Source organism: Coenobita brevimanus, chromosome 97, assembly GCF_032717465.1.
Source record: "Coenobita brevimanus isolate Jiangsu-jjx chromosome 97, ASM3271746v2, whole genome shotgun sequence".
Taxonomy (NCBI): Eukaryota; Metazoa; Arthropoda; class Malacostraca; order Decapoda; family Coenobitidae; genus Coenobita; species Coenobita brevimanus.
Genome location: NC_137050.1, coordinates 7,551,187 through 7,573,405, shown reverse-complemented (window position 1 = coordinate 7,573,405; position 22,219 = coordinate 7,551,187). Strand labels below are relative to the sequence as shown.

Here is a 22,219-nt window from a genome sequence, read left to right as displayed (position 1 = left end):
ACCCATTTTATCAGAACCTTAAGTATTTTGTGTGATTTGTTTCATTAATTGTTATTCATCATGTTTAATTGTTGATTTATGTCAAATAGCCTGTAAAATTTTAAAGACAGTATTCTCTTGATTTAGAAGAGCAACAGCAAAGATTGTATTCTGCATACTTCAAATAATTTTTATTCAGTTTATGTGTGGTAGGTGAGGACACTCACCATTCACTTGGTGTAGTGCTGCTTTGGGTGTCTGCCCCATTCTTCTCATCCTTCCTTCCTCTTCTGTCATTCTTCCCTCCTCCTCCTGCCTATGGGTGACTTTACACTCCCTCTTCTGTCTTTTTTTCTTTCATTCATTCCTCTTCCTTCTGCCTATGGGTGACTCTACACTGAGTGACAAGCCAAATGGTTTCCTGTACACCAGGAAGCCATTTACTGTGCTGGATGGTAACCATACAACCTGATTATGGCACCTGGTAGTTTACTGGGTATTAAGGTGCTCCAGTTGGATTGAGCCTGTGTGGGTGTACAGTGAACTCTCACATTTGGTCAGTTTTTATTTGGTGACTTCTTTTTTGGCGATGGGATGGGATTGTACACAACACTCTAATTTGGTGACAGAAATCTCACATTTGACGACTTGTTTATAATAAAAATATACTGTAACTGTCTTTTGTAATTTTATGCCAATTTATTTCAACAATTTTTTTAATTAATCAGAATTAATTTCAACAAAATTTAGTTTGTATTGCGAAATCAAGTCTCGTCTTCTCGACAACGAACAAGAAGATAAACCCATGCAAACTCCCAAGCAACTGACAACGACGAAACTCTCACATATTAAGTGACTGTTCCCGTCTCCAAGAAGAAATAGAGACTGTTGTAGCCAGTGAGTGATTGTGTTCAGCTGGTACAGAAAATGAATGAAATATTATCTTTCTTCTTGAAGGAATGCAATAAGAAAATAAATGAACAACAAGTGCTCATCACTCGTTACCTGGGCCGGCAACAGAGTGAAGATACTGCACCAGCTGAAGCTTCCCTCTCCAGTGATCCTGGCCCAGTTGATGACAACATAGACAATACAAGCATTCCAGGTGACTTCAGTTTTGAAGGATTTGGCTCAGATCAAGATCCACAGGAGGAAGGGACAACAGAAGCTACAGGGAGTGAGGCTTCAGGGCCCGTATTAAACAATGATTCTCAGAATGTTTCATAATTCAATATTTAACTTGTTGTCTTCACTTAGCTGAGAAAAGAGCTTAAGAATATTTCATAAAGGACTTAAGTCATATTCCCAGCTAGGGTTAAGTGAAATCTTGTGACAAATTACCCAAGTATGAAACACCTCACATAGCATATTTACAATATGATATTATATGGTTTAAAAGCAACAACCATAATACATAAGGAAAATATTACTAAAATTTAAGTTTATTATTCTACCGAATCTCCTGTGATGAAATGTAATAAAATTTTATTTTCATCAATTATCTATTTTCCAATATCGAAAAAGGTGCAGACGAGTCCTCAATGCCCTGTGTGTAAACAGTCACGCCAACTAAGGCATCCACGCACCGTACACTACATGTACATCGAGCCCATTATTTTCTTTTCTTATGTGAGTTCTTCTTTTTTGTACTGTTTTTTGCTAAAATAAATTGAATCATGTTATGTGTGTTTATCACATGATTTACACCCGGTAATGTTATAATATAGGTGGAAATAAGTTCAGTCATGCATTCCCAAAACCAATTTATTTTTTTCCCTTTAGTTATTCAGTTCAGATTTGGTAAATTCCAGTTGGCGAGGTTTTTTCACACCTATTACTCGCCAAATGTGAGAGTTCACTGTATATCCACGGGGTGGTTGGGGTTTATTGCTCATGTAATGCCACTCAGGGATGAGTGAGGCTGGTCTCTATCATCTTAAATGTCAGGACCAACTTGCCTAGCCCCGGGCTCCTACTCTCCTCAGGGTAACAGGATTGGGTGATGGATGGATGAGGGAGATTTTGAACTGAGGAAGTTAAGAGCAATTTCATGATTATTGTCACCTGAACTTCATTTCTCATGTTCATATTGGATATATGTACATTGTAAAACAACTATCTTCCCATTTCTGTATAGAAAAAATTTATACCTGGCAATATATAATGAAAAAGTGTGTGTTTCAGATGGTTTGATTTTTCCGATATAGATTCGTCAAACTTTGGGAAGATAGTTGTGTCTTAGATTGTACAGCAGTGTTCTGTTGTCTTATAATGAACATCTGTTATAATAAATAGGTGGCTCTAAGCAAAGTTTCCCCCCATCTTGTGGTTTAAGAGGTAAAGGTGTTAGCAACACGAGTGCTGAGTTGTGGGATTTCCCTGTTCCCTATATGAATATGTTGACATGTTTTTAGATGCTATGATTACTTTCTATATCTGTGCCAGGCTCGGGCTAACTTGCTAGACGGGATGATGGAGTCTAGTGAAGGGTGCAGCTCTGAGACGGAGGATGATGAGGGTGCAGGCCACCAGTATGCTCACCTCCGTTCCATCCATCGCAGCAGACGCAAACGCAAGGGTAACTTACCTCACAAGCTGTTGTACCTTATGAGTGATAGTAAGGGTAATGAAAAGTAAGCCAGTTATCTTAGTGATTCACCACGTTACAGTACTTTAAATGAGTTAATATACAGTAACTATATTTCCAGCTTTTACTTCATACCGTACATCATCTAAAACATTGTGTAGTTATTTTTTTATGTTCTTGGATTATTAATGTTTGTAACAAAATGGATATTTCACCAATTTTTGAGGACTAAGGAATGAACATTAGTTTACACTTGACATAATATTTATGTACTAGAACTAGTGTTTGGACAAATGGAGTAAACAAAGAAATCCTCTTAGTAAAGGGGTTAAGGTCAAACCAGTTATTGTACTGTTGTGTGAAAGATTGCATTACAAAGTAGATATGAGATTATAATAATTTTGTTCCAGGAATAAACCTTTAAAAATTGAACCAATTTGTTTGTCCATATACTGTACAGTATCTGTCCGTATAATTAAGCTGAGTTCGTTTGTGAAGGGGGACAATCTTAAACAGACATAAAAAATCAGCAGCTTTTAACTTTGTTGCAGTAACTTTGAATACCATATTTACACAATTTTTAGAACCAAAAATTTTAGGTTAGGTATTAATCTCCTTTAATTTTAATATAATTGCAGTATTTTTCCATTTCTGTAAAATTATAATACTGTACATTACTGTGTAGTATTTGATAGACTGTAATAACTGTAATTACTGTTTTAGCCCAGTTCCTCATTTTTACATAGAGTAAGGCTCTTTTGACCATTTTCATGGGATCAGTAAGAGGAAAAGGAAGTCTGAGCTACAGTATAGTCATCCCCTATTGTGTTGTAGGGCTGCAAGGTGACTTGGGTCAAAGCTGTTGGATTGTAGGCTCACCTTACCTTAACTCTTATATAGCAGGATAATGTTTTTAGCTCCTCACTGACTTCCGTTATAGTATTCCTGTACGACAGTCCAAGATGATGTGAATTAGTTTAACACATACAAGGTGGAGTCACATGGAGAGACAGGCTGACGAATGAGGATATAAAGGAGCATTGTGGTGTGGATGTGGATGTGATAGGAAGCATTATGAGGAACACACTGAGGTGGTTTGGCCATGTGGAGAGGATGGAGGGTGAAAGACTGACAAAGAGAGTGTATGTGGGTGAGGTAGAGGGGGGAAGAGGGAGGGGGAGGCCGAGGATGAGATGGAGGGATTGGGTAGAGAGGTATATGAGAGAGGGGGGTGTGAGTTGGGAGCAGGGCAGTGAAATGGCGGGGGACAGGGTGATGTGGAGGCGTTTTGTTTGTGGCCACCCCAAATGGGATTGAGGCATCTGGCAGTAGATAGATAGATAGACATACAAGGTGTTTTCAGAAAGTATCCAACCTTGGGTTCTAAAGAAATAAAATAGCAAACCTGTTGAGCTAGGACATTAATCCCCCTCAAAGTAGGCCCCGTCTGACTTGGCACACATAGCCCAGTGTTCCTTCCACTGTCTGAAACATTTTTCAAAGTTAAGTTTTTGATATCTCCTGCAGGTGCTTTGTCGCAATCATTATGGTCTCTTCTCTCGTCTCAAATTGAGAACTCTTCAGCGGAGTTTTGAGCACAGGGCATAACCAAAAGCTGCTTGGAGCTATGTCTAGTGAGTAGGAAGCCTACCAGACCTTTAGGATGTTGTGCTTGGCCAAAATTTCCTGAATCAGTTGAGAAGAAAGGGCAAGGGCGTTGTCATGGTGCAACTTCCAACTTGCCGCTTTCCAAAGGTTTGGTCTCTTCCACTAAACTGTGTCATGAAGACAATGAATAATGTCGATGTAGTAATGTTTGTTGACAGTCTTATCTGCTGGTGCGATTTCGTGATGCACAACACCACGGTAGTCGAAAAAGACTGTCAACTTTCAAGTGCATTTCAACTTGCTGCGGACCTGTCGTGCTTTTTTTGGCCGAAGTGCTCTGCACTTCCACTAAGACGGCTGTGCTTTGGTTTCTGGGTCGTACCCGTACACTCACGTCTCACCTCCAGTGATAACAGTCTCCAGAAAGTCTGGATCATGAGTTGCACACTCTGGCATGACTTGAGCAACATTCATCTGAGAGAAGAAAGCATGACGAATGTAACAAAGCACCGGCAGGAGATGATGAAAACTGACTTTGAAAAATGTTTCAGGCTGTGGAAAGAATACTGGGCTATGTGTGTCAAGTCAGAAGGGGCCTACTTTGAGAGAGATTAGTTTCCTAGCTCAGCAGGTTAGCCATTTATTTTTTTAGAGCCTAAGGTCAGATACTTTCTGAACAGACCTCATACAAGCACAAACAAGATTGTGTCAGAATTAAACAGAGAAAATATATGTAGATGGAATAATTTATGTACAGTACATAGGAAAGGAATATTATATATGTATTCCCATTATGTTAAGATAGTAACAGCCATGCTGGTAGTACTTACTGCCTCGTGTACTTGCCAAAGGCTAGGCTACCATAATCCAGTACATTTAAGAGTAATAGGCTGACCCATGTCCCTGATAGCATCACAAGATCATAAAGCCATCAGTGTCCTCTGGGATTCACGCAAGGTACAGTCGCATTGGGGTTCAGTGTTTTAATCCACTTCTGTTCAGTCTGGTATTTGAAGCATTGTTGAGAGTTTAGAAGTAGACTACCTCAGGAGCTGTTGTGTATTGATTATTTAGCTTTTGTCACTGAAGGTGAAATGTTAGAAGTAGACTGCAGGATATGAGAAAATTTCAGGGTATGATGTGTAATGATATCCAGGCTGTGGATGATGAAGTGAAAGGTGTCAGTTGGAAAGATAGCCCCTTCGAATGCATGGAGTTCTGTTACCTGGAAGGAGGATAACTGGCTGTGAAGGATCACATTTGTAAAAGTAGAGGGGAAAAAATGGGATAAGATCCTGCACGAAGACCTTGGCTTGGGGATTGTTGTTGTGGTCCTCAGGCTCATCTGGATACGAACCTGTTGGACTGCAGGCTGAAATGCCCTTTTCCCACAATCCACCATCCTTCTTTTGGAGGACAGGGAGGGACTTGCAGGTCATTTGTTAACTGAGCAGCTCCACTGCCCAGTTATATTGATGCTACCGTGTAATGATGTCCCACTCCAGCAGAGAAATTACAAAAGATTGCAATACATGGAGAGCTTCCATTGGGTGAAAGGCCCTTATACTGTATATAGTCAGTGATCTCAGAAGATAAACAAATGCAGGGACTCTTTACCAACTGATACTATCTGTACAAGCAGCCCTATAGGTCTTACAACATGGGAGGGAAGAAATGGAACTGGAGGATCTTTGCCTTTGATTCATGTCCCCCAGGTTAAGTAAGAGCCCACCCTAGATCTTGCCATGCCTGATGAAAATGGGAAAGTGTTTGGTTGATTTATAATATTGTACTAAGCAAAAAATGTACTTTTGCAGTACAGTACTGTACTTTTCTGGCATAGGATGGTACAGTCCGATATATATATATATATATATATATATATATATATATATATATATATATATATATATATATATATATATTAGTGTCAGAACACTCAGGATATATATTTTAATTAAAATCAGATTCATAAATGTTCCTTGTAATACTAAATCAGTAGTGTTTGTTGTGTGCATATTGCAGGCAATATGAAATGTGAATGTGTACAGTATTTAACATGATTATGAAGGTGAATGCTAAAAAATAATCAGGTTGTTTAGAGAGTGAGAGTTGTAGGGTTTACATGTGACTAATTGTTTCCTGTGTGTTGCTTCATCACAGGGCTCGGCCAGGCACAATGGTAGGGAGTACTGTGTCATTTCTGTTCAACATCTGCATGCATCACAATAATCAAGTTTTGTATTATGTTTGAATGTTCAGTATTAACTTTTTCCCCTCAGTGTCCAAGGCTGTTAATGTAATATACCTGCCTTTTATAATGCATGTAATTTTTATTTATTTATTTATTTATTTTTTCATTTATGTATGGTTAATACTGATATCAGTGTTTTTGTACCCTCTGAATATGAATAGCAACTGCAATTTAGGAAAGGATATTAAACACTGTAAAAAGCATATTCATCACTTTAGAAGCAGAGCATAAACATTTGTCTGTCATGACAAAAGACCTGTTGAGGTGCTTTCTGCATGTGAGAATTAATGTATTAGTATTGATGTAAGTTGTAAGATGTTTGATTTTTTGAAACACACTAGTCATTTTATGAAATGTTACATATGTATGTATGTCTGCATCACGCAGCCTACTACTTGTATGAAGGTTTGCATACAGCCCAGCTTGACTGATGGTTCAAACCATAGAGTAAATAGTGTCTTTTACTAAGTATTAATTGGTAATATGGACTCTTATTGGGAAAGCTACATATATTACCTACGTTGATGTATCATTGGTCCGTACTTTTTGTGTGTGTGTGTGTGTGTGAGGATAAGATCATTGCTTACAAAAATTACCAGGGAGAAAAAATACTTGAGCTGTGCGAAGTTAAGTTACGGTAGCTTCCATTATGAATTTAGTAAAGGTATAATGATAACTTTTAGTGTTTGGATCAGTAGAACGTTGATCCTGTGGTTGCTACCTGAAGAGGTAACATTGCTAAACTAAGATTATTTTCATATTACCACCTTTAATATAGGTGACATCTGCCCATTGAAATGTAATATGCTGGACTCTTTCATTTTGACATTCATAATTATTATATGAGAGAGGGGGGTGTGAGTTGGGAGCAGCGGAGTGAAATGGCGGGGGACAGGGCGACTTGGAGGCGATTTGTTTGTGGCCTACGGGATTGAGGCGTCTGGCAATAGATAGATAGGTAGAATTATTTTGTGATGGGAAATTCACACACATCTATACTGCCTGGTAAATATTTTAATTCTTGGCCAGTTTCACTCTGCAGAATTTGTTAGTATTGGCAAAAAGTACATCACAGACTTCCCAAATGTTTGTGTTAACTAAAAATTTAATTGAAAAGATGAGATGACAACTACTTCTCTGCACGGTTAATAAAGAAAAACGTGAGAATATACTTTTAGTCTTGTTATTTGAAACTTTACTCATGACCACCAGCATTTAGGAACTTTCTTAGAAGCAGTAATTCATGAGCATTCCAATGGTTATTTTGTATTTTTGTTACAACAGATTGTTCTCAAGAAAAAAGCAGGAAGTGAATCATCCAACCTGAGCCAGCAGCTTTTGGTGTCCTTCCTCTCACTCCAGGAAGTAGTAGAGAGTTGCTGATTGTTGTATTTTATTCCATTCATATCCATCTGTGATGGGTTATATGAATTACAGTGAGACCTCGTTATAATGGACAATGGAGGAAAAGGTGGACTGTATATCCAATAGTTTGTTATATGACATGTCTGATAGGGACCCATTACACCAGTCCATGTATAAAAAATAGTCTGGTAAGTATCCCGTGTAAGGCAAGTTATAAGATGTCAATAAATCAGTATTGTGTGGTTTTAGCCTGTGTTAATTGATATGTAATAGATCAGTAAGCAATATAGTACTGAGGTTGGCCATCATTCCAATAGATATTACAGTAATGAAAAGAAGAGGGAATACTGGTCTTGGATTTAGTTTTTTTACAGATTCATCCATTCAGTCACCAGATGTGCTTCCTATATTGGACCTTGGTTTGGTATATAACAGAAGTTCTCCAGTAGGGTCAGGGGGCCTTTATAGCCAAAGTCCAGTATAAATGGGTCCAGTAAAGCAAGGTCTCACAGTAGGTGAATGCTTTTCTCCTGAGAACAATTGACTGTACATGATTTTAATGTGACACATACGTAATTGAAAATTTTCTCATAAAAATGTTTGCCATGACAGCCACATTAGATAGCTACTGTGAAAGTTAATGTCATATAATTTTGCACCTAATGTTATACTGTACATAGTTTATGTGAGGTGGTCATAACAAAATGACTGCCACAGTACATTGACTTCATGTGTGTTCTTTTGCTCTCACATGCGTTATCAGCTATAGTGTTTTATCTGTCTTCAGTCACCTATATAGAGATCTCCCTCCCTCCCTCCCATTTATTTACTTATTCCCTCTTTCCATTGGATGATCCTCATTAACCCCTTTATATGTGTTTACAGTTCAGGTATTTAGCTAAGAAGGGTTATGTCTCGCTGAATGGATTAACAACTCTCTCCACAAACCTATATTGTCATAAGATGTATTATTTACTGGAGGCATTAGAGACCAAGGTCTCATCACCCATGGCTGTCACCCAAGACCAGGACAAGTCATTTGCAGATGCTGTTCGGGGGTCTCTCATGAGGGAAGGGAAGGATCTGGCGGGGGGCGTGGTTGAGATCAGTGCACATGGCCAGAAAAAAGCCATTCATAGTAAACAGGTACTGATCGTAAAACCAAAAAGCGGTGCCAATGCTTCAACGAGTCAAATGGAACCTGAAGACATCAGAGGTGTACTTGACTTGGTATTGGTTGATAACTGCCATAAGACCAGGGCTGGTGGGCTAGTAATGAAGTTTCCATCAGTCGAGGCCAAAGGTGAAGCAACTGGGGTACTGAATGGTCATTTTGGTTCTGATGGCACTTCTTGCATATCAGAGCCAAAGAAAATGCTGCCAAAAATGACCATGGCAGGCCTTTCCTCTTCCTTGGGTGACTCTGACATCATTCCAGACATTCTGAATAAAAACAGTAAATTAAGATGCTCATTGATCAAGGTTGTACCCTCACCCTTCTCTTTCCAAAAACAAGGAGTGACACTAAAACTGCTGTCTTGAAGATATCATCAAAAGGTGAGATCCTCCATTGTAGAACAGGCAACTGTATCCAAATGGATCTTACAAGATGCCTTGCTTCTGACAGATTCTGGATCACACAGTGTCATCGCTGTCAGGGTTTTGGTCATAGGTCTGAGAGGTGTTCCAGAAAAAATGATAAACCTAAGTGTTTTGTGTGTTGAGGCCCATAAATCTAAGGATTGTAGTAACAGAAAGTTTCCCAAATGCATGAACTTCTCTTCCTTGAGACAGCAAGAAACTAATACTAATCCACAGTCGGTTGCCTGTTTTGCATCTAGTAGAGACTGTCCAGTTATGATTTCTCATAGGAGTAGAGTGGTTGAAAACATCAATTTCGACCATTCAAAAAACTGACTACATCCTTTTTTAACCAGTTAAGGATGGGTCTTTTAAATATTAGTTCCATCTGTAATAAAGTAGACTGTATTAATGAAGCTCTAAATCAATACGAGCTTGACATTTTGTGATTGACTGAAACCTGGTTGTGTGAGTCCCATATTAATACTGTATTATTTGTAGGCATATCTCCCTACGTGTCAAGTGGGGTTGGTGGAGGATTAGTGCCCCTCCCTGTAAAACAATTAACTCTAAGCCCTTGGCCATCCCGTTTGGGATACATGGGGTCTGGCAATGAATGAATGAATGAAATTTGCCTTAGACATATTCTATAAGTATTCCCCTGCCTGCTGCTGACTATCCGGGAGGAGGTGTAGCACTCATCTACTCGGCAGCACTTGCAAATGTTTCTTTCATAGACTCAGGCCTGACCCCATCTTCATTTGAATTTATGGAAGTATTAATAAATTTCTATCAAAATGCCATTTGAATGGCAATTGTCTATCGACCAGATCATCCGGGCATAGATCGAGGTTTTATGGAGGAGTTTGGGTGGTTTCTAAAAGTGTTTCTCTGAAATCTGTAGGACTTCTTGTTTGTGGTGATTTCAGTGATTGGGATGACAGTCCGCATTCAAAATAATTTTCTTCAGAATTCCTCGAGTTGATCACCCAGGATAATTTTTTCAGTCGTGAGTGATCCAGCTTATGTCTCGGGATATGTCCACGACTTGATCTTGTCCCTTGTTGGTTGCAGGCACGTATCTGATGTAGACATTGACTCAGTTGACCCCTTTATCTCTGACCATGCTCTGATCACTTAAAATTTTAATATCCCAAAATCCCCTTCCAATAAAAAGGTCATCAGGTACAGAAATTACAGAAACGTTGACTGCCATTTGATGTGCCTTGAAATTGATCAGCATTAAAACTACTGTACTGTACTTTGATTCTTCCAGTCTTTCCCCTTATGATTTGGTTGATATATAGAAGAATGAGCTTAGGTCAATTTTTGACCATTATTATCCCGAGGTAGTAAAAACAATCATTGTACGTGATAATTCTCTGTGGTATGGTCCATCCATTATTCTTTGCGTAGACAACGTACAAATGCAGAACGTGTGACGCTTGCAACAGACTGTATTAACTCGTTTGCATTATGTTTTTGCGAGAAGAGCAGTTGTTCACACTGTAAAAGCCCCAAAAGGCAAGGTATTATCAAAATAAAGTTGATTCATGTGGTGGAGATTTAAAAAAAAAAAATGTGAAAAATTTGGTTGGTCAGAGGAATGTAATTATTAAACCAACCTCTGTATCTGATGCCCATTTTGCTTCATTTTGTACAATAAAGATAACCATCCATCCATCCATCCATCTTCCAATCCTACATTGCCCCATGAGGAGCATTGGAGCCCGGGGCTAGGCAGTTGGTACCGACATTTAAGATGAGAGTGACCAGCCTCACTCATCCCTGAGTGCCATTACATGAGCAATCAGCCCCAACCATCCCTTGGATATAAACCTTCACCGGCTCAATGCTCGCATAAGAAACTATTTAGACAATAGTTCTTCTGGTGAAGTGTACTCAGTTGACTTCCAATCACAGTGCACGGGGGGTCATTTTCTTTCAACATTTCATCCACTTGATGCAAATAATGTCAAATGTTACATCAGAGAACTTAACAAAACATTTTGCCCACTCGATCCGTGTAACTTGTCACAACTGCCTGATGTGTATGAGCATGCAGCAGACTTTATCAGCAACATAATAAATAGATGCTTCTTAGAAAGTAATTTTGTGCAGTCTGAGAAACATGCTTTGCTTAGGCCCCTACTCAAGAAACCCGGCCATGATGTTAAGAGCATGACAAATTATCGTCCCGTCTCAAACCTGTCTTTGATATCCAGTATTATTGAGTGGGCCATACTTGATCAACTCTTACCACTTCTAGAAAAGAACAGAGTTGTTCCTGGTGTTCAGTCAGCATACAGAAAATACCATTCTACTGAAACTGCATTAACAAGGATTCATAGTGACTTGGTGGCAAACACCTGTAGTGGAATGCCCTCTTTCTTAGTTCTGTTAGATCTGTCTGCAGTTTTTGATACAGCAGATCATAAACTATTGTTGGATGATCTGTATTTTTATGGTGTCCGTGATAGTGCTTTTTTGTTCCGTAAGTTGTATGTGTCCGACAGATCTCAGTGAGTGGTTATTGATTATGCTACCTCTGATTGTGCTCCCCTTCTGTTTGGAGTCCCTCGAGGATCAGTTTTGGGTCCAATTCTATTTACAATCTACACGAATAGTTTATCATCTTTACTTGATGCTCATGACATGTCAAGATGTCAGATATTAACGATACCAAGGCTAAACTTGAATCTCGGTCTGATATTAAGATTTGGATGGCAAGAAGGAAACTTAAGCTGAATGATGGTAAAACTGAGATCATCATCTTTAGAGAAAACAGAAGGGGTGACGATGCTGATAATGCTCTGGCTTTGAACATTTGTGTCATAGTTTCATTCAGTCAGTTATGTTAGAAATCTGGGGGTTTATTTTAATTCAGAGTTAAATTACAAAGAATATATTAATCAAGTTGTCAGAGGGTGTAACTTTCATATCAGAAATCTGTACTCTGTGAGAACATTTCTGAATAGATATTGCCTCTTAACATGGGTCCACACTGTGGTCTTGTCTTGTGCTGATTATTGTAATGCACTGTGGTTTGGTCTTCCAAGTAATATACTAACAAGAGTTCATTCAGTCTGTGTTGAACAGGGCAGAAAGGCTTATCTTTGATCTCCCCCCGAGAACCTTAACTACCTCGTTCTTAAATGAGCTGTATTGGTTACCAGTAAAGGCTAGAATTGAATTTATACTGTGTCTTTATTACATTCAAGGTTCTTAAGTTTGGTTAACTGAAGTATCTTGCTGAACTGTTGAAATTCCCATCGGCACGCCCAGGTTTGATGTTATGTAGTGAAGATGATTCCTTGCATCTTGACGAGCCTGGTACCAATCACTAGGCATCTCTCTTATTGTTCTTTTATGTATAGAATCCCTAAATTTTATAGTTGATTGCCAATGCCCATGAGACAACTCTCTTCTGCTGAATCCTGTAAGAGACAGCTGAAAGCCTTTCTTTTTTCAAAATGCTATGACCTGGAGAGAGGTACTATGATGGATGATTATAGGGTTTAATTATTGCCACTTTCATATTTTTTTATTGATGAAGTGTGTATTGTATATGAGAGATCTCACAATTTATTTAATTATAAAAATTATGTATACTGTATATGTGTGTGGAGCACTAGTGAATTCCTTGTGGAAGAATGGGTGCTATAATTATAAAAATTATGTATATATATGTGTGTTGAGCTCTAGTGAATTCTTGTGGAAGAATGGGCACTTTTGAGAAACAAAAGACCAGATTATTATTATTATTATTATTATTATTAATACTGATGGTAGGTGGGGGTGCTCACCATGCACTCACTCGATGTAGTGCTGCTTTGGTTGTCTGCCCTTTCCTCCCTTCCTTCCTTCCTCTTCTTTCCTTCATTCTTTCCTCTTCTTTCTGCCTACGGGTGACTTTACACTCCCTCTTCTGTCTTTCTTTCCTTCATTCTTTCCTCTTCTTTCTTCCTATGGGTGACTCTACACAGAGTGAAAAGCCAAATGATTTCCTGTACACCAGGAAACCATTTACCACACTGGTTGGTAACCATATAACCAAATTATGGCCTCTGGTGGTTTAGTGGGTAATTAAGGCGCTCCAGTCGGATTGAGTCTGTGTAGGTTTATATCCAAAGGGTGGTTGGGGCTTATTGCTTACGTCATGCCACTCATGGATAAGTGAGGCTGGTCACCTTCATCTTAAATGTCAGGACCAACTGGCCCAGCCCTGGTCTCCTACGCTCCTCAGGGGACAACATAGGATTGGATGTTGGATGGATGAATGGATTATTATTATTATGGCTGTCCAAGGCCCATTAGTACTTTATTGGATTTTTATTTTATTTATATACCGGTATTTATTTATTTATTTTTGTACAAGATAGAAGGAACCAAAGGCTGGTAGCCTGCAAGACTGTTCCTTCCAAGGGGGAAAAAAAAAAAAAAGTCAAGTGCCACACATCTTCAGATATCAGTGCTTAGGTGTTGATATCTGTTGTGCATATTGAACATACAGTATTTGCTGGGTCTGTTTCATTCTAGACTGGTGTCATGATATTAGTGGCAGATTTCTGTGACATGTTGATGGGTATAATGGAAGACTATTTTACACTGCCGTAATGAAATTCAAAATCCCCAACTGTTCCCTTCCCCAGCCTGGTGTTAATCTTCCATCATTTTGATCAACATTCTACTGCCTTAGCACTTGATCACCACATTCTGCAGGATTACAGTCAGGTTGTGATATGCTTTTCAATACCTACCTCTGTGTAAAAGAGCATTATAGTTTTTATAAGAAGGTGGATGAGGGGTGGGGGAAGGTAGATAGATATCTCCCTTTATGGACATAAATCCATTTCATTTTGTTTTGTTTCGTTTATAAAGGCTCCAGCATGGTTGCATGCGCTGGCCTTGGTCACCTGCTGGCAGCTGTCCATGCTGCTCGATCTCTGGCAGCCTCCCTATTCAGTCCCGTATCCCTGAGATCACACTCTGTGACCTCTTCCCAGGTCTTTTTCAGTCTGCCACTTGCAACCCTACCCCCAGCTTTAACACTTCTCACGTTCTGCACCCAGTTGTCATCCCCCATCCTCTGCACATGCCCAAACCATCTCAGTCTATCTCTGCTCATCAAAACACCAATACAGTCCAGTCCCATCCTTCCTCTTAACTTTTCCATCATAAACTTAGTCCCCTCCCCCCCCAAGGCCTCATGTTCAAGGATGCATTGCATGTCTGCCTAATCATTGTCATGTCTGTATGTTTGAGCCTATGAATATCCTCTTCTTTTACTGCAGCGGGGAGTGCGGTAGCTTGGTGGTAGGGTGTTGGGCTCGTTATCTTGAGGTTGCGAGTTCGCACCCCGCCTGGTGGCTGCTGTGCTGGGAGGGGTAGCACTCTCCTGTAACCCTAGCAGGGCTGTATGATCTGATGAGGTCTAGCTCGGGGATTAATCCCTTTTACTGCACTGGTCTCACTACCATACAGCATTACACACCTAACACACTGCATACTGTGATCCCTTAGCACAGAGGGAGAGCCCTGACAATGTCATGAGAGGCAACAACTCCCAGAACTTCTTCCAACCACTCCTTACTCTAGCCACAGAGCTCTAGCTCCAGCCACATCTCCAGCACATAACATGTCTCTCAGGTAACAAAATTCCACACACTCGAGAGACTTGCCAACAAGATCAGCCCTTTCATGTCAGACAATCTCCACATGCTGTCCCCGACACACCGCACACATTAAATCAGCATCATCTCACAGCCTACCTCTAATACCACTACATCACTTACGCACCCTGTATGAACAAATTCATCTGCAAATATTTATTCTCTATCTTCCACTTAAAAAAGACAAGAAAACAGTTAACTGAACCCAGCTGTTGACTGGAATCATGTGTTGTTTGTAGGAATGAAAAAGAGAACAATTACCTGATTTTAGACTTTTTTTTTTTTTTTTTTTTTTTTTTTTTTTTACCCAAGCAGAAGTTGCCAGGGGAAAAAAAAGTCTTGTGACTGCCAGTATTTTTTTTTTACCTGTATAGTAATACAGGGATAGTAACTGGAGTGTAATATCTTGTCGAGTGTTATGTTTCATCTTGATCTCTGGAGCTTCTAAATTTCAGTAAGGCTGTATTACATTTTTGTTTTTATTATTTACTTTTTGTTGCATTTGTAAACTGAAATTTGATATAATAATTATTGTGTTTAATACTGATTGGTATACTAACACTAGTGAGCTTACCCAGCTCTAGTGTTGATGTAAACTTGGCTTGAAAACCTAAATTCTTTTGGACAGATCACTGCCTGCATGTACTGCTTTTGCTTCAAGAGACCCAGTTAATTAAAGCTGAATTGGATGGATACCTGTAACTCACATTTATTGTTGAATAAGCAGAAGCACCTTGCAGTACCACCTGTTACCTGTTTTGCTTACTAAACTTATTGTTTATAGTACCAAAAAACCAGAATGTCCTATCATAATGCAGTATACTTCTGTCTTGTGTTTTGTCATTTTGTATGATGTGCATGATTGGTATGAGATTTCAGGTGAACTAGTATAATTTTTTTTTTTTTTTTTAATTCAGATTTTGAAGATATGTGCCATAGTATTACCTTACAGTATATTGGTTTAACAGCTGTGATATTAACAAGTTTGGGATATGTGTGCAGATATATTTGTGCAGCGTAGCTTGCATGGTACTGTAGTTAAAGAAAAAATACAAGTACAGTACTTTGTTTTAGCTAAGATACAGATATACTGAGTTTGTGTTCCCCGACAGCATCACATCGTAGTGGTGGTGAGAGGATAGTCCTGGGAAGTAGTGTGCAGCGTCCCACCATCATTGGCCGGCGGGACCTTTTCCTCAGGTATGGGCAGCAGGAGAGAGAGGCACTCCAGGAGTTTGAGTTCCTTGGAAACTTCTCTACCTCGCAGTCCGACCTCGGCTCCCAGGACTTGTGTTCAACTCTCAACATGCCAGCTAGTGTACCTACTCCTGCCACCTCCAACCTGCTTCATGCACCAACTCCATCCTTCCATCTGTCAAGTGGAACTGGTGCATTCCCGAAAAAAAAAAGTGAATTATATAGACAACAAAGTAAGCAGTCGGAAAAAGCTATGACAAAAACTAAAAGTGAATTAAAATGTAGTGGTCAGAGTGAAAGTATTCAAGAAGGTGGTGTGGATACTAGCAGTATTTGTAGTGTCAAGAATACTATACGTCAGCTCAACAAAATTAATCATATCTCAGGAATAAAAGAACCTGCCACTATTGCTACCAGCCCAGTTAGAAGTGCTTCCAGTCCAAGCAGTAATAGAATGAAACTCAAATCAAGTTCCCCTGTCAGTACAAAGACACAGAGGGCCTGTATTCCATCAAAGGCTAAAGCAAATGAGGGAAACATGACTGGAACTTCAAAGATTAGTGCCAGGCAAGGGAACTTACCAGCTAATAGAACACCCTCCCCACAGCTCTGTGCAAAAGACAGTAAAGGTGGTCCAAAGTCCCAGAGTAGCACACAACATTCAGACGAGAAATCAGAAGGTGGTAACACAAAGACAGGGTCTCCCACACGTATCCCACGTATCCAAACATCTCTGATGTCTTCCAAAAAATCAAGAGCTGAATCTCCAAAAGTACAGAAAGACACACACTCAAAAGACACACATAGTGATTCCTCCCCAAAACAGAAAACACAGTGTGAAAAGACATTACCGCCCAAAGGTTTTTCAAGTAGAGTTGTGAAGCCTTCCCCCCGTGCCCGGTCCTCACTCCCACACCGTCACAGTCCTCAGCAACATGCCAGTAAGAGTGGCATAAAGAGTCCGAGATTAGCACGAATCAGAAAAGCAGCTGATCCATTAGAGTCGTTCAGCAACAAATCCCTTTGTGACAGTGGGTCAAGTGAGGGCTCTGAGCGATGTGGAGGGAGGCTATCTCTCAGTGACTCCTGTGCAGAAAACTTCTCCCCGATAGACAGCGGAGATGAAGTGTTCTACAAAGAGTGCTAACTGGTCTCTTGAATTGGCATTGCAGCTACTTTAATAACTGCCAGGTTATGGTGCTTCATGGGTTTTCTTTCAGAGGGAGCACAGATTATTCTGTTGTAGATTTTTTGCCTTATGTTTGCACTTTGCATGAATATCATACTTGAGTTCCATTTTCTCTTGTAGCTAACTGGGTTATTTATATTTAACTTATTGATTTCATTTGACTGTTAAAGAGCACATTCCGAGCATTTGTGACCATGACAATAAGTGAAAATCTGCATTTATGAACATTCTCCAGAATATATGAATAGTATGCATAATGTTGTGTATAGTCAGTTGGAGTTGTCTTCCACTGTTTATATTGATATGCTTATGCTTCCCTTGACTCTCTCAATGTGGAAGACTTGCCATAAGCAACAAAGATACGAGATGTAGCTGGCTTAATCTCGTCAGTTGTTTGGTGGTGCCTGCAAGAACTCAAGACTGAATGGTGTTTAAAGATGCATTATATCTGCAGCTAATGCATTTGCTAGTCAGTATGGATTTAGGTCATCTAGTTAGGGTTAGGATGGTGCAAGATTGTGTTAATGGATTATAATGTGCATTATGCAGTGTACAGTAATTCTTTAAATATTTAGTTTGTGCAATTTGGTATACTTCATTTTAAAGCAATAATGCTGACATATCTGACAGAAATAGACTGTTGAATATTTTGTTATATATGTTGGAAATGTTTCAAAGGAAAGAGAAGGATATCCCATTATTTTCAGTATTTTAGTGCAAGTTATATGGGGCTATTGTACGATTATATTATTCCAGACTTATAATACAGTATACTGTATTTAGCTAAATTTATTCAAGTATTGGAGTTTGTAATTACCATTGCTTCAGTGCACTTTCCCTAACAAGTATTTTCTATTAGTTTACTAGTAAACCAGATGTTATCGGTAATACAGTACAGTACCATTGCTGTGAGTTTCGGTATTTAAAATAAATAAATAAATAAATGCAGATTAGATTGCAGTCACCCAATCTAACTGCTGATGTACTGTGCAAGAAACTGAAAGTTTTCAAAATACTACAATCCTTTTATATAAATAACTGCTCCTTTTTAAAGCACTTGAAAAGTTGCCAACAAAAAAAGTATTTGCAGCTCCCACAGTGAGAAATATTCCAAGCATGTATAATGTGAGGTCCCTGACTCACACTCTGGTTTGTATACAGTATGCAAAATCTCATTTAAGAGTTCTCTCACAGTATGTAAGCATATGTTGTTAAGTTAAGTGATGTGCACTTTAATTTTGTAATTTTTCTCAGTGATATTTTTAACTCCAGATTTTGTATGTTCCGTATTTTTCTAACAAGTTTCTTGGTGGTGACATGGTTTGCATTTAGAACAAAGCAATAACATTATTTTAAGGATTTCAGTTCAGAAGGGAGTCAATACACTACAGTTCCTCCATTTTCTATGCATCAGTGCTGAGATGGTGTTACCACATACATTGAACTGGACTTTCCTGTTGTAATAGTCTACGAATATACTGTACATGTATATATATTCAGCGTTTCAGGAGTACTGTATTGTCACATAAAGACAGCAGTCACACACTAATACAGTTTATGCAAATGGACATGTGCTTTATTATTTTTACATTTTTTGATGTTTTTAATATGGATTTTTATCTAATGAAAATATTTTAGTGGCACCGTGTGTGAAGGTTACTATGACTGAGGTGTATAAATTTAGGTAGTGTGGGGGACCAGTGAGGATGTGTCTATCTGTCAGTGTTTTGGGGGCGGGTATTAGACACATCACTCGCCTCGCTAGATCTCTGCTCCTATAAAATGTTATAAGATGTGCGTTTCATATGTAATTATTTGTTGTAAGATATTATGGCAAACAGTGTATATAGATTTTGTAGTTTCATAATTCTTGCATCAATATAGTCAACATTTCTGCCATCTGACTTGTGATTTCCTTCTAATGTGTATGCTGTTAGACTCTGCATTGCCATCAACTCATCAAAACAGTGCCATGTTACTTCAGAAGGAATTTCGTTAATGATTCAGCTGAAGGTTTTCTGTGGGCAAAAAGTTCAGCCAAGTTCCATAACAAGATAGCCTAACAAGGTGATTCTCGAAGTGAAGCCACTTGTCCTTGATTTTTGCCTGGTAAAAAAATGGTAAGATGGCAAATCCTTGTTATAAGTTGCCCTCTTTGATGGTCATTCTTGCCATTAAATCCACAGTACAGTATATTACAGAAAAATTGGTGGTAGAGGGAAATGTCTTCATGCAGTGGCAATGGTATACTAGCTATGCTGCCTGGGTCTATACATGTCCCTCAGCTTCAGTGGACTGCAGGACAGCCTCAGCCTGTAGTCCAACAGGATGATACCATTACAGAAAAATTGTGTTTCAGAATTCTGTTGCTATCTTTGAAGTTCTAGTTTCCCTCAATTCTTAGTACTGTACCAGCAGAATGGAAAAAGTTGAGAATTTTTAACATATTTGACTTATAGTGAGGAACACCTCCTGTAGGTTGAAAAGAACCTCAGACTAGGCTACTGTAGTCCACAATATAGAAATTGACCATTGCCCTTTGTTGAATTTTGCATGTTTTTGTTATGTGAGGTTGCCCATCATCCACTCGCCTGGTGTTTTTCTACTTTCAGGTGACTCTCCACAGAATGACAAGCCAAAAGATTTCATGTAATCCAGGAAACTACTGTACCTCCCACATTGGGTAGTAACCTGTCACACTTTGGTACTATCCCCTTTATGGGACTGTTTTCTGATGCATGCAGGGAGATCAGGTTTTGGCCTTTGTGCTGTGTACTTATGTAGTACATTAGCACTGATACCCTTGTACAAGTTTTAGGCTCCTGGTGGTCCATTTTTTGAGGTGCTCCGAGTGAATGGGACCCATAAGGGTATAATTTCAAAGGACAGTTGTGGTGTATTACTTACATAATGCTTATTATGTGGGAGCAGCTGGCCGATCTTGCTTTAAATGACTGAACTGAGTAGCATACTCCTGGACCCTGGTGATCCAGTGAGCCATTACTGGATTGGATAATAGGTGAATGGATAGATGGGCAGTTCTGTAACAATATTAAATATCATCAAATAGATACCTTCTGGTCTACAGGGTTTGTGCAGTCCAGGCAGGTGTGACCTTATTTTCATCTGAGTTGTGGTTAGTGTTTTGTTCACATTAATACCACTCAGGCCAACAAATGCTCACTTGCCTTAAGTGTCTAGACTGAGTAGCATAGCCCCCAGCTTGTATTTTTCTAATGATGCAACGAAAGATGGATATTTAGATTGTAAGCAGCCAAGCATATTTAGCCATCAGTTATAAAGTCCTTAATATCATGTGCATTGTGATAGTGTTATAGCTGCTGCTTTGCTATGACAGAGTACTGATATTTCTTTCATAAATAACTTTGCTATCTTAAATGCCAACTCACCTACACCCGTGATGATATCAAGGGTGAGATCTTTGCACGTTAAAAATTTTCACATGGGAGACAAGGGTTTGAGAATAAACATGGACAGAACAAAAGTGATGACATCTCAGGTAAATGGTGATACTGTTCTAGCTGGAATGTGGCCATGCAGAACTTGCCACAAAGATGTGGCATATAACTCCATGTTGTGCAGTGCTTGTGATAAGTGGGTTCATAAGTAATTGTAATGGTATTAGAAGTAGCTGCAAATTTTGAGTGTGCTGTGTGTAAAGTAGAACATACAGAAGGAGACAGGAGGGAAAAGATTAATCATACTGGAGTCTCTTGACTGTGTGGAGGAGTTTTAATATTTGGGGGACATGATACGTGCTGGAGGAGGGGCCGGAATTAGCTTGGTTGCAAGGATAAGGAGTAGTTGGAAGAACTTTAGAGGGTTGATGCCTCTCCTGACATCGAGCAGTCTTTCCTTGTGTGCTATGGGGTCCTTGCATGCGGCAATTGTCAGGAGTGTAATGCTGTGCAGTAGTGAAGCTCGGGCAGTAAAGGAGAAGGATAATCGTAAGCTTATGGTACAGAGAGGAGAATTATTAGATGATGTGTAGGTTGTCCTTGAATGACAGGTCTGGGGGGATTAGTACTGAGAATGAAGAGTTATGGAAAGGATGGTATTTGAATATATTAGTGTTGTGATGAGAGGAGGTAGATTGAGATGGTTTGCGCATGTGGAGAGGGTGGAAGATAACTGCTGGATGCAAAGGGTGAGAGGTATGAATGTTTGAGGGTAGAGTTGCGAAAGACCGACCAAAAAAACTTGGGATGAGGTCATACAGTGTGACCTCAGCGATAAGGACTAATTAGAGAGGCTACTAGCGATTGAACAGCATGGACAGCCACCATTAGGTGACCAAGGCCGATGATGGAAAGCATGTTGGAGCCTTTATAAATTAAACAAAACACATTTGTCTACAATTACACTAGGAAATGCTATGTCCACAACTCTATGACCTCATCCCAAGTCTTTTTTGATCTTCCTCTCGCAGCCTGACCCCCAACATTCACGTATCTCACCTTCTGCGCTCAATTGTCATTGTCCATCCTCTCAACATTCACAAGCCATCTCAGTCAAAACCTCCTCATCACAGCCTCAGTATACTTCAATCCCATCCTTCCTCTCAACTCGATTTCTTGAACACTTTGTCCTTTACTTTATGTTTCTTTTTATTAACTTCCTAACCCCAGTCTTCTTGCTGTTTGTTTCTTTAATTCCACTATTCTCTCTCTCTCTCTCTTTCTCATCCTTGGATATGTTGGATATTATGTTCTTAACATACTATCCTCTGTAACCAAAGGAGTCAGTGTTCAGGTACACCATCAGAT

General features: G+C 39.3%; 1 protein-coding gene across 1 annotated transcript in view; it reads left to right on the top strand.

Annotated features, from left to right (window-relative positions):
- The window catches only part of LOC145413817 (uncharacterized), a 79,776-nt gene extending 60,453 nt beyond the window's left edge, over window positions 1-19,323 (top strand). Inside the window, exons 8-9 of the mRNA XM_080283479.1 lie at window positions 2,425-2,557; window positions 16,159-19,323. Of these exons, the coding sequence (XP_080139605.1) occupies window positions 2,425-2,557; window positions 16,159-17,390 (1,365 nt within the window). The 3' untranslated portion in view covers window positions 17,391-19,323. The remainder of the gene's footprint in view (window positions 1-2,424; window positions 2,558-16,158) is intronic.
- Window positions 19,324-22,219: the final 2,896 nt, after the last annotated feature.